The 20,909-nt window shown below is 35.8% G+C and overlaps 1 protein-coding gene across 1 annotated transcript in view; it reads left to right on the top strand.

Moving 5' to 3' along the window:
- Positions 1–20,909, top strand: part of Eya1 (EYA transcriptional coactivator and phosphatase 1) — a 137,073-nt gene that overhangs the window by 52,295 nt on the left and 63,869 nt on the right. Inside the window, exons 7-10 of the mRNA XM_090338944.1 lie at positions 335–417; positions 890–1,076; positions 16,093–16,232; positions 18,277–18,360. Coding sequence (XP_090195070.1) covers positions 335–417; positions 890–1,076; positions 16,093–16,232; positions 18,277–18,360 — 494 coding nt within the window. The remainder of the gene's footprint in view (positions 1–334; positions 418–889; positions 1,077–16,092; positions 16,233–18,276; positions 18,361–20,909) is intronic.

The raw sequence follows: 20,909 nt of genomic DNA, 5'->3' as shown, positions 1-20,909 counted from the left end.
CCAGCCATGACAAATCACAGAAACTACAAGGTCCTGAGTTCCAACCTCAGTTACAGCACAAAAAAAAAATAAAAAAGAAAAAGAAAAGAAATATTTTGTTCAAGATACTTTCCTACAAATGTTTAATTCTATTCTTAGTTTCTTAATCTTTCATAAGATGATGAAATCAAAATGGTTAACCATTGTAAGAAAACAAAATTTTATTCATAGCAGTGGATTCCAGTGTTGAAGATAAATCAAGTTCCAGTTCTAATGTATTGCGTAGTGATATTTTTCCACAGTTATAGTTTTCTGCGTAGCTTAGTAAGTTTTATTTCTTTTCATTTTGTTTTAGGTAGTAGTTTTACAACATCATCAGGATTATACACAGGAAATAATTCACTCACAAATTCCTCTGGATTTAACAGTTCTCAGCAGGTAATTTAAAGAGCCAATTTAACTTCTAAAATAAGTTTAACTACAGCATGATATTTTTATATTTGAAAAAAATGGTTTCTGTTAAAGTGTAAGAACTTTCTTCAGTTCTTTAACAGTTTTTTTCTTTAAACACTTTTTAAGAGTTGGGTTTTTAGATTAGTTTACTTTTACTGAATCTCAGAAAAGAAGATATTTGCAAAATGTGTATAATTTTATGTAGTTTGTTTGCAAGTGTGTGAGCTCATCAGTGAATGTGAACTCGGTTTACTTTAACTAGGACTGAACCTAAGAAAAGAAGATATTTGAAAAATGTGTATAATCTTATGTAGTTTGTTTGCAAGTATGTGAGCTCAGCAGTGAATGTGAACTCGGCTAGATGAATTTAGAAAACACACATAAACACAAATGTAATTGTTAAAAACTTAAGAAACTGTAGTTGCTGATGGGTTATTCCTCTGCTTTAATTCAATAGGACTATCCAGCTTATTCTAGTTTTGCCCAGGGTCAGTATGCACAATATTATAACAGCTCACCATACCCAGCTCATTACATGACAAACAGCAACACCAGCCCAACCACACCATCCACGAATGCCACCTACCAACTCCAAGAACCACCATCTGGCATTACGAGTCAAGCAGTTACGGACCCCACAGCAGGTAATTATATGATGGTTATTCATCTGGTAGACTGCTTCTCTCAATGATGTTTTACTATTGCTGAATTTTAAGAATGCTTTGTACATTTGGGAATCCAAGTTCTTGGTCACATATATATTTTCTTTCTTTTTTGGTGGTGGGGGGAGGTTGGTGGGGATCATGCCACTTGAACTCTGGGCCTGGGCACTGTTCCTGAGCTCTTCAACTAAAGGTTACCACCTTACCCCAGGGCGTGGGCATTGTTTCTGAACTCTTCAGCTCAAGGCTACCCCCCTACTCGTGCCAAGTCCCGCTTCCTGTTTTCTAGAGGCTAATTAGAGATAAGAGTCTCAGGTTCTTTTGGCTTGGAAACTTGACCCTCAGATCTCAGCCTCCTGCGTAGCTAGGTTTAGAGGCATGAGCCACCACATATATACACATATATTTGCAAATACTTTTTTCACAGGCTTATCTTCTACTTAACAGTATTTTTCACAGAGAACTTTTTTATTTTAATTAAACCCATTCTAAATTTCTTTTCCCATGAGTCACACTTTTGATTTTGTAGCTGAAAATGTGTTGAAATACCTATGATCATGAGTTTCTAATCTCTTTTGAGTTATTTTTTGTGTGAGATTTAGGATTAAGATGCATTTTTTATTTGTTTTGTTTTGTTTTTGGTGTGTAGACATCCAGTGGTTCTATCATTTACAGAAATTACTATATTTTCTCCACTAAACAATTTTATCCCTTGTCAAAAATCAGTTCATCTATGTGCATCTATTGTAATCCAATGTGTATCTATTCTTTACTGATAGCACATTGGTTGCTATAAATCAATAGTAACATTAGGGTCAATAAACTATGTTACTTTGTTCTACTTAACATCTTTGTCCCTTGACACATTAGAATAAGTTTCTCAATATTCATAAAGTTTATTTTTGGGATTCCAGTGAAATTAAATGCAAGTTAAGATAAATTAAAATCTTGAAAATATTGAACCTTGCTATCCATTGACATGGGCGGTGTTCTTTTCATTTAGACCTTGGATTTCTTTTATTAGGATTTTGTGCTTTATAGGTGTGGTACAACATTGTAGATCTATACCTTTCTCCTTCTCTGTGTATTTAAATAAATAGTTGCATATAAAAAAAGCAAGAGAGGGCTGGGAGTTTGGCTTAGTGGTAGAGTGCTTGCCTAGCATGCACAAAGACCTGGATTCAATTCCTCAGTACCACATACATAGAAAAAAATGCCAGAAGTGGTGCTATGGCTCAAGTGGTAGAGCTCTAGACTTGAGAAAACCCAAGGACAGTGCTCAGGCCCTGAGCCCACGCCCAGGACTGACAAATTAAAAAAAAAGAAAAAAGAAAAAGAAGCAAGAGACTGTTATCTGTTACTTTGCATACTGAAAGGCCGTTCTTTCTTGGTTCCAGGTGATGTTTTATTTCGTTTTACTTTTTGACTGTTGTCAATTTTTCATTTTCAACATAGACATTTGCCATTATGAACACAGACATATTTATTTCTTCTTGCATGATCTATTCATCTGTTGTTATCTTTTCTTCTTAAATTAGCTAGGCCTTCCTAAACAGTGTTGAATATTGGAATGGTACATGAAGCATCTGATCTTTGTTTCTGACCTTAGGGAGAAAGCAGCTAGTTTTTCACTATGAAGTGTTTGATTAGCTGTTTCATTAGCTGTTCTTTAGTGTTTCATTAGCTGTCCTTTATCAGCTTGAGGAATTTCCTATATATTTCAAAATTTGTCAATTTTTTGTTGTTTGTGATTGTTAGATTTTGCCAAATGCTTTTTCCCTATTTTTTTAATACTACCATGATTTTTTTTCTTTATCCTAATGGTACATTGGACTGCATTTATTTGGTTTTCAAATGTTGAAACAACCTCGCATATCTGAGTAAATCCTCCCTGTGGTAGTAGATACTTATCTAAAAAAATACTTTTATTATCATTAAATAGTTGTACAGAGGGGTTCCTGTTGGGAGCCAGAGTGGAATCAAACTGTACCTTGATTTGCATCAGACAATGGCTTTATTGTCTTATTGTTTTCTGGCCTTATTCTGTTTAAATGACCTGAGATTTACCATATGAATGTAACACCTGGAAGTTCCCTGGGTCTCAAGGAGGGAAGAAGCGGGAGTGAAAAAAATAAACGCGGCAGTCTTTACCTGGACTGCGGACATCCCAGACCCGGTGTGTCTGTCTCTCTTCTATTTCTTCCTAGTCCTTGCCCCCTATTTCAGGAACCCCAATCTGCGAACCCTGGTTTGCTGCCGGTTGGCCCTGGCAGGTTCCCATTTGGCAAATTAGTTTGTAAGTAGAATACATCTTGATCAATATCATCCCTTTCATAATTCTTCTCCGTTTCTCCCAACCCAACCCTGCTTCTTAATTTTCCTAGTTTCATAGGATATTCTTTGAATATTATAATTGCATTCTTTTTAACATACAATAATTTTATTGATTCTTGAATCCCATTTTCTGATATTTTGCTAAGTGTCTCCTGTCTATATTCATGACAAATACTTGTCTGTAGTTTTTATGTCTTGCAACATCCTTGTCCGGTTTTGGTATTAAGGTAATGTTGGCCTTTGACTAAATTATGAAATAGTCCCTCTGCTTCTGTTTTCTGGAAAAGGTTATATAAACTTCAGATTGTTTGTTCATTTAATACTTGATAGCATGCATCAGTGAACTCATCTGGATCTAGTGTTTTCAGTTTCTTAAGTTTACTAATTATTGATTCAATATCTTCATTAGATATGGTTCTATTCAACCTCGTCTGTTTTTCCTGGAATGAGTTGTCTTAGATTATGTCTTTCAAGGAACTGGTTCATTTCATTTACTTTATCCAATTCGTAGGCTTAGTAATATTCAGAAAATTCTTTTATTTTATTTTTAAGTTTTGAGACAGATTCTAAACAGTCCAGAGTAACCTCAAACTTGTGATCATTTTGCCTTAGCTTCCAGAGCACTTGAACTAAGACGTATATGCTACCATGCTGGATTATAATTTTATTATTAATGAAGCCTCTAGTGATTGCCATTATTTATTTGTGATACAGGCATTTGTATATTTTTCTCTTGTTTTTTAATAAAATATCTTGATTGGCCTGACAAAAAGCTGAATTGTTAACTCTTCTTTATGAAAGACCATTTTACTGATTTTTTCCTAATTGTTAAAAATATTATTGAGTTCTTTTAGTTTCATTACTTCTTTACTTACTTTTGATTTAATCACTTTGACTTGTCTAATTTGTTCATTTTGAAGATTGAGTGATTGATTTTAGATCTCCCTTTCCCCACTTCTAATATATACAATTTAATCCTATAAATTTCCCTCCAAGCACTGTTTTGCTTGTATTCCACAGAATTCCATGGATTATTTTTTCATTTTAATGTACTTGAAAAATATTTTTACTTACGTTTTATTAGCATTGGCACCTTTCCTTTGAATTCAGTATATATTTATTGTATTTTATAGAAGAAAAAGTCTTAAGAGTTTTGATGGTGTCCAGTCCTTATCATTAGATATGATCTCCCCGTTACTCACATCTTATCTGCTAAATGGCTTTCTATGAGGAAGTAATGTGTTTAGTTTTTGAAAAATAAGTTGATTATTGATGGAAAATTAAAATTCTATTACTTATAAATGGAATTTTTTTTATCAGAATCAAGATATGTTCCTTGTTTAATCTCAGATTGGAAAACAGCACCACAATTAAGTCTGTGGTTACCTTAAATTGAAATAATTTTTCACTTACTTTTAAATTCTATAAAAATTACTTAGCTAGGTCAATGAGTTTATTTACTATTCAAAACTATAGACATAGGGAAAAATAAATGTTAGGGTATGTTAATTTTGTGGTAATACCTAAACAATCATTTCATTTATTAACTCTGAAGTAGATATTATAATATCTTCTTTGCAAACTTTAGGTATACTATTAATCGCATCACAAAAACATGTTTTCAAATCAGAAAATAATTTAATATTTCAATGACTTGAGAATATTATCTGGGAGGAATTTTTCTTAAAAAAATTACAAAAAAGCCATTCTATAAAAGGTACCTTTTATCATATGGTTCCTATATGTATAATCAAAATATATGTTCAAAAATTTATTTATATTCTATTACTGTATGTTTTAAAATAATTTGGCTTGAAAATTTCTTGTCAGAAATCTCATTGTAATTATGGCAACTATTATAATAGTATGTAGTAAAATATCAATTGCAATTGTTGGGCTTCTGGCCTTATATTCATTATCTCATTCAATTTTGGTATATTCACAAGGTAGGTACTCATCTCCATATTATAAATTCACCTAACTGTTTTGGTTAGTGTTCAAAACTCAGGGTACTATACTCAAATCGGTTTTAATACACTAGATTCCAAAAGACACATAAGCTCTTTAATGTTCAGTAAACATTAAGTAGTAAGAATTGTCAGACTGAACTCATAGGAAAGGATTCTATTTACAACATTTTTAAAGAACTATTACAAAGCAAGCCAGAAGAAAAGGTAATAAATGGTTAAATATGAAATGTATAAAATTTAAATATAAATGTAAAATTTCAATTTTATGCAAAATAAATTAAGGATGTGTTTTATTATGAATGACATAGAAAAGTCAGTTTTTTCCAAAAAGTTTGCTCACCAAATTTCTTACCCAAAACTTGATTGAAATGTACCTTCGTACTAGCTGACCACAGGAAGACAATTTAGAGGCTAAGGTGATGTACAGGAGTCGTGCCAATATTAAATTTCAAGAGACGGAGGAAAAATCAATGTAAGAGGGAATTCGATACGCATGGGAAACCATTTGTTCCCTCTGCAGCTTTGATCCCTGCCAAAGCGCAAGAAAGTAGAGCAAAAGACTTGAAAAACGGGAATGTTCTTTGCAAAGTTGCTGGACTCAGAGCTCTCCCAGGAACTCAGTGTGACAGGATGAAAGACTGGGCTGCCAGACGTCTTTCCTGTAAATGTAGCAAAATTGAGCCTCATCTTAGTACATGCCATACCTGTGCATGCTTACTGTGGAAATGACTGGCAGGTTTGCAATGGCATGTAAGCTCTACATGTTCATGTAATAGCACACATAAGGCAGCTACATGGGGCTTTGGGAAATCTGCTGGCTGTACTTGCTCTCTTATAGAGATGCTGTGGACTTTGGAGAAGTTTCCAATTTGTTCAGCTCAAGAATAAACCATTTCAACAAAGCAATTTAATTTTTGGGGGGGAAACATTTGTTAGCAAAACAAATATTTGTATCTAAAATAGCCAGGCTATTAAGATGTGAGAAAACAAAACAGATGTCTGTTTTGGGTTGTTGGATTTGTTTTGTCTTGCTTTTTCCTTTGTTTTTTTTTCCCCCCCAAAGGACATATAATGTTAGCCATAATGAGATTATAAGAGGCAAGGAAATACAGTTTAGTCTTCATTTTCATAATTGTCAGAAATGTCATAAAAGTAAAGTTTATTGTCTGTGAATTTTTCACTTTGTTTCTAAAATGTGAAAATTCAGTCCTTTAGCATTTCTCCTTTTTAGTACTCATTCTTGGTGAACCTAATTTTTTGATTAGTTGGCCAGCTGTCAATATTAGTACATTGGATTCCAGGATACTGTCCTTTCTTACATTTATACATAACAGATGATTTGTATATAAATAATCAAAATAAGAAACCATATGTTACTAAATAAGCTTCTTAACCCTCTCAGCACTGATCATTCTATACTCTTTCATAAAAGAATATTTTTCTTACTTTGAATATTGTAAAATAGTCATCCTATGGGATGAACCAGAGCAATGAGCTTCCTGGCTTAAGTTGGAAGACAACAGCATTTACTGATTTGAATTTTTTTAAAAACTGGAAGTAGTCGAGGAAACACAGTTGTCTGTGTTTGCCATCTTTCTACTTCATTAGTTGGGATTAGATGGTTTGGGATGTGTGTGTGTGTGTGTGTGTGTGTGTGTGTGTGTGTGTGTGTGTGTGATGCAGGGGAATATACTAGACAAATAATTTACAATTGAGCTGCATCTTTAGCCCAGTAAACATGTTTGGGGACTAAGTTTTAAATAAAGACATGACTTAAGATGGTAGCAGCTACCACTTTTTATTCCTAGTTTGATACATAAATATTCAACTTAGTAAGTTTAATGAGTACCTTTAGTTTACTCAGTAGCAATAGTATCTGACAATGGTACAGAATCGTGAAGGCCCAGAAGTGTTTACAGAGAAAGCTCTATCTCCTTGATCTTTGTACCCAGCTACTTCTTTCCTTGGAGCTGTTTCAAGGATTCCTTGCTTACATAAACAAGCACACACACATACACACACACACACACACACACACACACACACACACACACACACATCCTACCTGCCCCCAGCCATTCCTACCCCCATTCAACTGTGTATATCTTTTCTTTTCTCTGTTGCTTTTTGTTTATTTTTCTTCTGTCAGACCTTAAAAGCATAGTTAATTGTCACCCAGTTCCAGGAGATTTGGGCAAGGTTTTCATTAGTCCCATTTTACAGGTAGATCTAAGACGAAGTCACTGACTCAACCTCCAGGACCTTGCCTTCAAACTGGAGTTGCTAATAAAGCATGTTGTTTCCCCAAAACACTGCACTGCTGTTGCAAGGGTAGAAAAACACAATGTAAAGAGTCCTAAACGGTGTTAGCTGTTGGCATTCATTTTCTTTATTCATTCATAGAGCTAGAGTCTATGAGATCTCAGTGAAGTATATGCCAGATGTTTGAATGAGATCTACTTGCCAATAAGATAGTGATAATGCAGCCTGCAAGTTAACAGGAAGAAGTATGCTGTGCAGCATATTTTAGGTTAGTTGGTGGAGAGCTGGCAGCCAATTGTTCGCACTTACCTCTCTTAGCTTCCCCTTTCCCAGAGCTTTTCTGTCTCCAAGGCCCTGTCTTCTCTTTAGTACCTGCCATCCCTGGCTTAGCACCCAATCTGTGGTGCGTGGCATCTCTTCACAAGTTTCTTCCCTTTCTTTGTTCCTCAAGGACCTCATTCTCCACCTATATCTCCTCCCCGCCTCCATTTCTCTACTTAGCAAAGGCTGATGAAACATTACGTACAAAAATAATGTTGTCTGAAGAAAAATGCAAGCAATTATTTTAAGGTGACAGTGGGCCTGGTAATCCCCTACCTTAGCTTCTAAGGCTTTGAAAATATTTATGACTTCTTCAGAATATTGGATACAAATACCTTCAACTAACTACCTTTTCATAAAAATAAAATTGCGTTTTCCTAAATAACATTTAAGGATGTTTTACTCCTCCCTTCAGGAAGTTGCTGATATTTGTTTTATACTACTGGTTTATACTGTATTTGTAGTCTTTTGCCTGGGTTAATATTTGGTAATACTTTACTTGGTAAACAGATTAATCTGGGAATTATGTCTGGCATTTTTTTTGACAAAATAGCTTGAGCTCAATTAACTGATTTTAAAAGTCTTACTTGAAGTAACAAAATGAAACCTCACAGAATACTTTCCCATGATAGTAAAGTTAATTTAAAACATTAGAAATGTGTACAAAAATGGATGTATATGATTATGTTGGCCTATAGCATGATCATAACTATACCATTCTAGAGAAAACCAGTTTTCTTGATTTGGGATTGATGTGCCATCTGTTAATTGTGAGAGTTTCATGTTCAGGATTATCACAGCATCTACTACTCTCCTGCATCTACTTCATGATACTTATGTAATATTCTGTGGGCCTGAGTCTGAAACATTACAATGTCTATGTTTAGGGAAGCAATATGCTGTTCTTTTTATGTGAATCTCTCATGACCATAAATAGAATATAATTATTGGTTTCTACTCCACATGTTCACTGAATTCACATTATCTGTCTGAAGATTTTATAATCTGCACTAATTTTTTAAAAGCCATATGTTATTAGCAGACAATTTTAGGGTCTAGCCAGAGATCACAACTCATCTGGCCTTGATCCAGTGTCATACCTGTGGGGAGAGCATCTTGGCTAGGAGATCTGTTACTTCATTCTGTTTGGAGGAGTCATCTTTCACCTTACTCAGATTTAGAGGTGAGCAAGAGGGCTTCCCTCTTCCCTGATTACAGAGAAGACAACTTGTAAGAACCTCCTTCCTTCAGAGTGACCAGCTGATCTCGAGTATAAAGTGGGATCAGAGATCCCCTACTTCTCTGGGATCAAGGTGAATTCTTTAATCCTAACTCCTTAGAAGGCTGAAGTCTGGGAGTCCTGGTTTGAAGCCAGCCTGTGTAGACATATTTGAAAGACTCATCTTCAGTGAACCAGCAAAAAGCCAGATGTGAAAGTAATAGAACACCAGCCTTGAGCAGAAAAGCCAAGAGAGAGCAGAAGGCTTTGTATTCAAGCCCCAGTAACCACCCTAACACCCCTCCCCCCAAAAAAGATGTGAATGTTTATTTCCAAATTTTCTAGGAACCCTCTTGGCCCTCATGCTAGGCAGCAGGACACTATAAAAAAACTTTCCATGAAAGACAGTGTCACTTAGTGCATTTATCAGGCTAGAAAAATAACTTCAAATATTTTTTAAAGAATGAAACTATCTTATATAAATTAATAAAACTGTATACATTTTCAGAGGAAATTTAGGGAACAGAACTTTTAAGCAAATGCACACACACACACACACACACACATATGTATTTCTAACATGTTCAAATTAACAATCACCTACTTCTGTTCAATGCCTGAAGAAAATAGCAAAGAAGTCTTCAAAGAAAAGACAGCCCATGTGCAGATGATTATGGTAAAATGAACAGTATTTAAATGGATAGGATCCTTGTTAAAAACTCTTTAGCACTAGGTGTAAGGAAAGAGATGACATGTTGAGGTGGCATAAGAAGCATAACTGAGTGAGGGTTTTGTGCTGGTTTTGTTATAAAACTTACTGTTTCTGAAGGCTGGAGTTACTGAAGCTGTATCCCTTCCTAAGAACGTGACTAATCCACTAAAGCAGGAGAGCCTGAGAATTAACTTGATGAGAAGGGTTAGGAAGTTTATATTAATAGATTAAAGAGTTTTAAAACCGAGTGATGCAAATTTAACTTAATAAGAGATAGAACTTAAAAAAAAGAAGTCATTTCCCCCAGGTCCATTCAAGTAGGAGATATGAGTGTAGGAGTCTTTTACTTTCTAATGCTGATGGATTTGGGGAGTCTTCTGTCATGTTTACAAATGTGGAATTTTAATAATCTTGTGTAGATGTTAATATTAAATGATTCTATAAACTTTAATTTTTAATGAGCTTTTAAAGTAAATACAGCCATATACATTTTGACTATCTAGGAGAAATAATTAGATAAGCTTCGTAACTCTAAGAGGTAAAAATTAGACGAGAAACACTTTGCACCATTGATTTATACATGCCTGCCTTGCACATTACTTAAGGCAGAAGTGAATGGCTGAGGAGTTCTACTCTGACAAAGTAGAAGTGGAGGACCTTTTCTCAAAATAACTCTGTGCAGTTGTTTATTCTTCACTACAAACATAAATTATTGCAAATGCTGTAAGACACTGTAATAAGTGTAATTATTAAGGAGTGAAGAAGCTTTAGATAGAAAATTCAAAAAGAAAACACCTGGGTTGATTCTTATGGGGTAATAGGAGTTTCACAAATGTATTAAGGAGAGAATAAGAGTTGAGAAAAGACATTTGACAACACAAAGAAAAAAATAATATGTGCCAAGTTTTGAAACAGCCTGGCACCTTCAGAGAACTGAGTTAATTAGATCTCTCTATCTGAAATAGACTACATATAGAGTATTAGCAGTGAGGTTTTCAGTGACTCCGGGAGACTTCCTTCTTCAGAATAACTTACAGACTACCAGTTCTGTACACAGTGCTAAGTACTTTTGTATACCTCCCACCTTCATCTCATCTCTTTGCTTTCATTTCACATATAATAAAAGAGACCCATTCAAATGGCAAATAACCAACAAAATCATATTAAGTGGGGAAATGAAGATTTAATACATAGCATTTAAGCTTGTAGCTGGGTATCCTAAAAATCTATACTGTCTTTCTTGCTCCATTCTGGAAGTACTGAGGTAATTTATTTCTTTGTCTGTTTTAAACTCTATGTGAGTGGTGGTAGTACAAAAAATAGTTGAAAGGCTGAGGGAAGTAATCCTGGAAATAGTCTGTTGTAAAATTTAAATGGGAGATGACAAGAGCTTATTTTGTATTTAAGAAAACATCCATAGGACCAAGTCCTGATTTGAAACTCCATAAAGAGTTTCTAGAGTTAAAAACTAGAGAGATACTATACCACAAAAACAGACTTACTAAGTAGAGAGAGAAGATTCCTTTTGACATATGTTAAAATAGGTCCATGGCTATTCAGTGGCATGGTCTTGCAAATGGTGGGATACTCAGGTCAAGAGGTTCCAGAGGAAGAAGTTTGGAGTGATCAACCTTCAATATTGCACAGATATAACCAGCCTAGACAGCTACTGGGAGGGAAAGGATCTTGGAGGAGCTGCTCAGAATACTGCTATTTGCTTATTATTACTGGACTCCTGGAACCTAAAATTACTTGTTTTAGAATGCCATCAACTATGTCACAAAGTACAGTGCTTACTGTGGCTGACTTTTCTCTTTTACTCTTAGAAGATAAATCTTAGAAGAGTAACGATCAGAAGCAGTGTGTTGATGAACATGCGAATGTACACTCTTGCTTTTCCTAGTTCAGCTCTGCATCACAGTAGAAAACACCAAGCTTTGGGGTTAATGACTGCAGGGGAATAACATGAAGCAGAAAGACAAGGAATTCAAGGTGATTTGATGTGTTTATGGTTTAAAAGAGGGCAGGGTCAACACAACCACAGAGAAGTAAGAGATTATGGAGAACTCAAAACTATTTCTTAGATTCTTTTTTTTTTACTATTCAGTCACCAGTAACTTTGCAGAATTTCCTTCCTGCTTGTGTATCTTCTCAAACCTATGCCATTTCCATATGTATCCAAGCACTTCTTTGACTACAAATCTGAAGCATTTATGAGTTCAATGTTTGTTTTACGATGTTTGTTCATTTGTCTCTTGCCTGATCTGAACTTACTCAATCATAATCCTTCCTAAAGTATATCTTGCTTGGTAGTGCATGGACCTTACATTTTATCTTAACACCTCACCTATCCATTCCTGTCCATTTCCTGTTCACAGAATTTCTTTATATACATTCATTAATTATAAGTGATGTCAATTTTGTCTCTATACCTACTTTGCTGTTCTCTCTTGAGCCTCAGAGAAGTCTAGGAGTCTAGACATTTTTATATGGGTGGCATTTTTATTTTGATTCCAGCAAACTCTATAAATGTATTATCTCCATTGATGAGTTCCCAATTCTCATATGCAATTTTTCTTCCCAAATTTTTGACTCTGTATACAACCCACCTAATGAATGACCAAAGCATTTGTCTCTATTCTCTACTTAGTTTTCGATTTTACCTTTTGAAGACACCGCAAATCTCTCACAGCAATCTATCCCCACTTTACCCCATTGCCTATCTCTAGATCACCACCATGCTTCACATGGGCTCAGAATTATCCTCTTGCCCATCTCCCTTCCAAAGAAGTGGAGGCCTCACTTCCTTGTTGAAGTCTTATCTTTCTGGTTTCCTTGTTTGCTCTTTAGCAGATGCAAACCAGGTTGAAGTTGTTTTTTAATTTTGTTTTCTTCTTGTTGTTTACACTTCATAACCACCAGATTCTTCCTCTGTACTTTTGCATGCTCATGCCCCTACCTAGAGCATATATAAATCTATATTCCTGCTTTACTGCTGAGCTTGTCCACCATGTTCAAGAAGCTTCCATAACCCTGTGAACCTGCTTGTGTAGGCTTACTCCATGGTTTCCTAGCATTCTACCATCCTCATGTCATAAACATTTCCTTTGTTTTGTGAGTTTTCTTCTTTTTTTTCTCTGAATCAATATCTTCCTCTGAATTTTAAGCTCCAAGAAGATACTGTGTCTGTTTGGTACATCAATATATTTCAGGCTCCTAGTACTTGTGCCTAGACGCGTTGGAATACAGCACCCACTCCGTGTTCCTGAAGTAAAATGAATGCCCCTCAACATGTTTTCACATCCATTATCTCAGTGGGAGAGAAGCTGAACAATTTGGAGAAGGTTTTAGGGAAACATGAGCTGCCAGTGGATTAGAAGATTAAATTATTAGAGTTATTTTGCCTTAGTGGGAGAAAAGAGTTAGAATGAGGAAAGCTGGTTAAGAGAGTTAGCAGTATTCAATCCCAGCCCAAGGAACAAAAAGGTCAAAACAAAATCAAACCAAACCAAAAACAAAAACAAGCTTTTGTATCATTTTAAATTTCATCATCCTTCTAACCAATAGAGGTCTGTAAGTAGTAAATGTGTGTATATATTAAGATTCAAAGGTGTCAGATTGCCCAGCATTTAGACATTTTTCTTCCACCTGGAAAAACTTTAGATAATACGATTTAAAAATCTGCCACTTTGTTCAGCGAATTTATTTTCTTTTGAGAGAAACCTATAGAAATGAAAATGTGGTCTAATTTTAGCTTTTCTGTCCTCCCAAAATGAGGTGAATATATTTTTTAAAAGTTTAGTTTGTATTTTAAAGAAGGGGTAAAGTAAGCACCAAAAATAAAGAAATGGGTAATTAACAAGAGGAAATCTAAGCCAAGAAGACTTAGGTAAAATAAACTACTTAGAGAACAAAATTAAACTAGGCAGAAATAAGGCAAAACATCTTACTGTTACTAGATACCTTGCTTGGTGTCTTTTAGCTCTTGTCAAATAGGAACTTGTAAAAGCTGGAGAGCTCACAGTTCAACGTAGATATCATAAAAAATTCTGATGCTAACTCTGCCAGTTGCGAAATGAATGTGTTGCTTTCCAACCATGGAAGGTATTATCATGTGTTCTATCTCCACTATGGCTCCCTAGATTTCACAGCAAGATGTATATTCAGGGTATCTTTAAAACAGAAGACTAGAGAGATGCTCTACTTTTGAGCCATGCCTCTGTCCCTAGGTAGAATCATTACATACTAAAATTTTAAAACAGAATGAAGAAGAGGAAAGCAAAACAGGGAGGGTACTAATAAAAAGAGGGGTGGGTATGCTAACAAAGGGCAAATGAGGATGGATATGATCAAAGTACTTTACATATGAAAATAGGACAATGGCACTTTCTGACATTGTCTTTAGAAGCTGGGATGGAAGTCAGGGAAAGGGATAGAAGGGGAAAGTGTTTTGAGGACATATATATGTATATATGGAAATGTCTTCATGATATCCCTCTCGTATAAAGCATGCATGCTAATTTAGAAAAAAAGGCTAAAATTTTTTTCAACATACAACTGTAAATCCAGTTCACCACTTAAAGTGTATTTGTTTAGAGGCCCTACATCTCTGTAAAACATAGCAGAGACGTGTTTGGTTTGTTAAAGAAAGAAAGCTTTTCTCTCCTACCACTGCAATCAAAGGATATTAATGTAGATTTAGAGAATGGTTAATTTTGACCAGCTAACATCCTATTCTAACTAACAGTTCTGTGAGATGTATTGGCTCAAAACTACATCCCAAGTTACCAAATATATTGACCCTCTGACTACAGTTGTTTTGGAATTTGATCCATAATTGAATAATGCGATTTTAGGTCATTATGGTGGTTTCAAAGTATCAGAATCACATGGTCAATTTATGTGAGGTATTTGCTAGGTTGATTGTGATAGGAAAGGACATAATTGTCTCATCTCTAAGTGGTGGGAATCTATTTAGTTGTCAAGATTAAATAGGAGGGTAGAGCTATTTTATGTGATTTAGAAATGGAATTTATTCTGTCAGAGTCTATTCCTATCTACTCTGACTCAGAACTTTGGAGAAGCACTTATACTTGGAAATAATGCTAAGACTGCACAGTTTGACACATGCACAACCTTGGTGGCAGAGTCCTGGCTGAGAGTATTAATGAATTAGTGAAGGCTACTAGGCCTTGTGTTGCTTGTCATAAGGTTGTGGTGGAATAACAGTCATGAACACCACAATGAAAACAATCACTCACATTAGATCGAGAAATTCCCACCTTTATCAAGAAAAGAAATCTGATAGAGGGCCTTTGGGAGAAAGTCAGTCCACTGGACACCTGGAACTTGGGGAGGTAGCTGACAATATGATGTCAGCTAGACTAAAGAAAGCCTACCTGAGAGGTGAAAGTGAACGTTTTCTTGTTTGTTTTTCTGGACACAGGATAAGCATCTCCTTCAGCTCCAAAGAGCTGCTCAGCTCTTCCTCCAAGCCATTTGGGAGTTGTTCTTTATTTTGTGGTTTCTATGTAATTATTTCAGTGGTTTCTCTGAGGTAGCCAGATGGGTAATTATAATGTGCTGCCTGGTTTGAGATGTTTGGTTCAAAGAGACTAAGACACAGGAGAAGTCTGTGATAGCACTGTGCTAGGTGTGGGTATTCTCCACAGATCTGCTTCCACTTGCTTATCGCATAAAATGAGGCAGAAAGCAGGGGATTGCAAGTTTTTCAAAGAAAAATCTGGCTGATGACCCAGTTTGTCCTGCTCCAGGAGTTGTAACTTTTTTTTTCATCTGTGTCCATGAACTAGAATCTTTTTGGTAGCTGGGAAAGCACAAGCTATGGTAAATGTTGGAACCACTCAGTATGGCCAAGTACCAATTGTAGAAAGAGACAAATAGTTGAGGGAATTGGGATGAGGGAGCACTGTCTAATCACAGGGAAATCAAGGCCACTTAGTACAACCTGTTTTCTGTCCCCTCCAATCAAATGGTTTCTAAGCAAATCTGGAATTAGGGATCTCACAAATGATGTTCCAATGGCAATAAAAGATAAAGTAGACTAAGCAGAATGGAATGTGCTTTACTCTTGAAACTTCCTCCTGAATTAAAAGAAGGTTGATCTTGGCACTATAGCCTGTGAACTTTAAGACAAAAGTCTTTTCTATGTTCTTACAGAGTACAGTACAATCCACAGCCCATCAACACCCATTAAAGATTCAGATTCTGATCGATTACGCCGAGGTTCAGATGGGAAGTCACGTGGACGAGGCAGAAGAAACAATAATCCTTCGCCTCCCCCAGATTCTGATCTTGAGGTATGTCATCATCCATACCTAGGTAAAGAACAAAATTATCTTATAGTTTATGGTTTTATAGAACCTTCATATGAACAGCAGTGCCTAAATACCCAAAAGTTTTTGGTTACTGCTTTCTTTTTATACTAACAGCAGGTAGAACAAGTTTTTTTTCTTTTTTTCATGTTAGCTGCAGCATACAGGAGTTTTACTGTTGTCATAATTGCTTGTTTTGTTTTGTTCTTGTAGTGCTGTGAAGTGGGAGGTGGAGGGGAAAGCAGACGTTAGTGTCTTGTTTATAGGAGGAGTGCTCCAACATGCAGCTACATGCCTGGCTCTGTGAAATTCTTCATTGGTGTGTTTTCATCCATATTGACTAGGCGATAAAGAAATATAAAGGAAAATACTTCTGTAAAGGAGTGAACTATATAATTCAGGCTGAACAAATTTCTGTCATCCTGTTTTATACCTTTGCCACTTCAATTAAGTAAGTGCCATGCTAAAAATGCTTAATAAAATCCACTTTGAAACTGAAGACCCACTTGTATATATAAGGAAAGGAAAGCCTGGAATGTTCTACACTGAAATGGCAATCAGTTTCTGAGACATGTTTTGGTGAAGTTCAAAGCTGGAGGGATTAAGTAAGAACTGAAAGGGTGGCACATTTCACAATCTTCCCATCCACTGCAATTAGGTTTCTGCTTGTTTGCCAAAGTGAAATCTGATGGTGGAAAACATGATGATTTTGGCCCAAAAGATGAACATTTTTCCAGCAACATCTATGTACACAAATATGTACTGGGGTGAGCGGGAATGGGAAAAAGGCATGCAGGCATCGGAGGGTTTCTGTTGTGTCTCCAAGATTTTTTTTAAAATAAAATTCTTCCAAATTCTAAAATGTCTAAAGAGCATCTCCAAGAACACAAGTGACAAGTGTGCTTTAGTGGCTAAACTGAAGGGTGAGGCAGAATTCAGTTTTCCCTCAGTAGTCCTTTAGTATCCACAAGAGAATGGTTACTAGAACCACCACTACAGATACCAAAACTCATGGCTGTTCAGACCCCTTGTAAATGCCATAGGATTTACAAATGCAGTCTTTTTTTAAATCACTACTAAACTGCTTCTACTCCTAGTACCATATAGTAATATAATGTAAAGGTTATATCAGTTGTTATAGTCCTGTGTTGTTTAGAGAATGATAACAAGAAAAGCAAAGCCTGTATACGATCCAGACACATACAGTGTCCAAGCATTTCCTATCCCTGAAAATAACAGATACCAAGGGCTAACTCTGTACTTCATCCTTTTTATAATTTCCTACTAGTTAAATGACAGTGAAGTTTTAATTTCTGCGTACAATTTTTAACATTTAAATTGATAAGAATATAGCCAAAAAACTTAGTTTTTATGCTACTTGTTAATAAACAAAGGACTGAGAAGAAAAAGATCAACCCAGAGACTTTTAATCAACTATTCTTCTGTATCTCAAGTTATAAAAAAATGGTAATTCACTTTGTACTTTCTTAAAACTGAGAGATTTTATTCACAAGCAGAGAAGACATTATTTCTTTTTTATATTTATACTGATGTTAGTATACTTATCCTAGTGTACCTCATCTGAGGTTATATGTAAAAATGAAAATATTGTGAGATACTCTTTGAAATAGTTTTGCTTAAGAAAAGGATGAATTAGACGGGCACTGGTGGCTCATGCCTGTAATCCCAGCTACTCAGGAGATTGAGATCTGAAAATCACAGTTCAGAGCCAGTCCAGAATGAAAAGTCCCTGTGAAACTTTTATCCCCAATTACCCACTCAAAAATTAGTAGTGGAGCTGTGGCTCAAAGTGGTAGAGGACTAGCCTTGAGCAAAAAAGTTCAGGGACAGTGCCCAGGCCCTGAGTTCAAACCCCATGACAAACCAAAAAACAAAACAAACAATAAAAAAGGTAAATTGATATTTTTCATCTCTCTCCAATTTCAAGACTACATTTTCAATTTGAAGCAAATTGAATAACAGTTTTCACACCTGAAGCAGATATATTGATCTGACTCTTCCTTTATAGAGAGTGTTCATCTGGGATTTGGATGAGACAATCATCGTTTTCCATTCCTTGCTGACAGGGTCCTATGCCAACAGATATGGGAGGGTAAGTTCTGACTGGTACCACTTTTGCATTTCTTTGCAGTGAACAGACCTGGAATTTATTTGTTGTCCAGATAGGTGCAATTTTAATATAAGCAATACATTTAACTTATAAAATGGGAAATAACTAATTGATACAGTTCAGATAGATAGAATAAGCAAAATCAAAAAGGAACAGAAAAGAGATGATATTTTTAGTCTTTTTTTTTCCCCAGTCCTGGGCTTGGGCTCAGGGCTTGAACACTGTCCCTGGATTTTCTCAAGGCCGGCACTCTACCACCTGAGCCACAGCACCACTTCTGGCTTTTTGCTACGTATGTAGTACCGAGGAATCAAACCCGGGTCTTTGTGCATGCTAGGCAAGCACTCTACCACTAGGCCAAATTCCCAGCCCAACATTTTTAGTCTTAAAAGTAAAATAGGCTTTATATGTTTATCTCCAATGCTAATGAATAAAAGTGATTGGATACTGTTTAACATATTGTCTCACCTCTGTGAAAAAATATACATGTGAGAACTTTTGCTGCTGTACACTTCACATACTTAATTTTTATTTCCAGACAGGAAAGTTATTTTACTTGCTATTGCTGTTAGTGATTAACTGTGTTGGCAGTTTATCTTGAGAACACTTATGGTGAATTTTTATGTTTCTTTACTGTTGAGGCTAAATGTATTTGAATGGTATATACTGTGCCTCTGGATAAAAATGAGTAATGCATTCATATGAGAGTTTATCATAGTATTTTACACAGAATTGCAAGTAAATCAGAGATAACCTTTTGTGAAGTAAAACTTCCATTTTTAATGTTCTGCATGTGTGCTTACATAAACCTTAAAGATTCTTTCAGTATATTGATTGTTGGTTTTGTAAGTTTCTCCCATGCTAAAAATATCATGTTATTTGAAGTGTATATAGCTAACTAAAACTATACTGTATATCATAGATTTTAAACATTTTAATCTTTTAAGAAATGGTATAATATATCTTAGATACTTGAAGATATTGATTTGAAGCCTGAATTCTTTTGCCTTGGTCACTGTTGGGGTTCAGCACAAGTAAATGTTAGAATTAACAATATGCAAAACGTATGCTGTCACTGCAAATGGAACCAGAAATTTGTTCTTACAGTTAGCACCTATTTTCACCATATCCCAACAATTCTGTGAGATGCGCTACCTCAAACCTGCATCTGAAGTAGCCAGATAAACTAACCTAGAGTAATCTTTTTCTGTGTTTTTATTTTTGTCATCGTAGGGCATGTGATAACACATTTTATCTCAGATAACTGGCAGAAGCCGAATTTGTATATTCTTTCAAATATGAGTGATCTGACTTTTTAAATCTTTTATTAAGAAGTTGATGAGTGCTAAGGAAGAATTTCCACAAGCTTGTGGGTTTTTTAAGGAAGATTTTCTCAGTATAACTTAGGCCGGAAGACCTAGGGTCTCTGTACAGATGTGGCCAGTACTAAGAATAGATGCCCAAAGACCTCCAGCCATAGTAAAGAAGGCTAACCTCACTGTAAGAAAACAAAGAGATCATGGGAGGACTTGGGTACTATAGTTACTGGTGGAGAATAGATGACAGGTGAAGAAACAGAGGATCCAGACAGGTGACATAAGTGGTTCTGTGAATCACTGGCAATAGAGATGGAGAGAATGGATTGGATTCTGGATTGCACTATAGGTACTGGCTTTCAAAGTGATTTTTGTTGAAAAAAAAAGTGATTTTATTTGGATCAGTAGATGTAATAGAGAAGAGTGACAGGTGATTTCTACATTGTGCCCGAGCAACTAAAAGAATAGTCATGTATTTGTTGCAATGGGAGAAAAAAACTGATATGGATGGAAAATAGAGTGGAGTTAGACAAAACTGAGATGCCTGTTAGACACCTACCTGGACCAGGAAAGGTGGCAACTGAAAGAGGAGCCCAAGGAACCCACGAAAACTGAAGATGTAGACTCAACAATGAACAAGTTGGGACTAAAACCTCAATCTCATTTGATTGCTTCTAAAAGTCACTGAGTACCTTCTTTGTACAAAACACTGTTGTCTGTTATCTCACTTCCTGTCAGAGTGGCTTTTGAGGATGCATTGCTGAGATATCCAGTCAGCCAAAAGCACTGGTGAAAGCTTTCTTAATGCTGTACTCCTCAGGGAGCATTTAGGGTTGAGAAGAATCTGTTCTCAACTCATGATAATCAAGAGTTGTAAAACTGTGAGCCTCAACCAAGATTCCGCCAAACAATAATAATCACCAGGCTGATGAGAGTGGCTTGTATCCCTTTTGTTCCTCCACATTCTGAAGGCAGCTTAGTGTCAATCTGCTTTCTTCTTTGGAGTGCAGATTTAGTTATGTTCCTGTCCATTGTCAGCAAAGTATGAGGCTAGGTCTTTCTCTGCATGCATATAAAGAAATGAATGCCTGACAATGTGGTAGCTGTTCTGTCTCTATGGGAACCGGATACTTGAGAAGTAGCTTAGTCACAGTAGCTTAGACAGCTCAATGAGTGGGCCTTTCAGACAGGAGACACAGGATCCGGTTGATAGAA

The sequence above is a fragment of the Megascapheus bottae genome, chromosome 9 (assembly GCF_031878675.1).
Source record: "Megascapheus bottae isolate mThoBot1 chromosome 9, mThoBot2.hap1, whole genome shotgun sequence".
In the NCBI taxonomy this organism is placed as follows: domain Eukaryota; kingdom Metazoa; phylum Chordata; class Mammalia; order Rodentia; family Geomyidae; genus Megascapheus; species Megascapheus bottae.
Note: the sequence above shows the minus strand (reverse complement) of the source record. Positions and strands in the feature narration are given on the sequence as shown.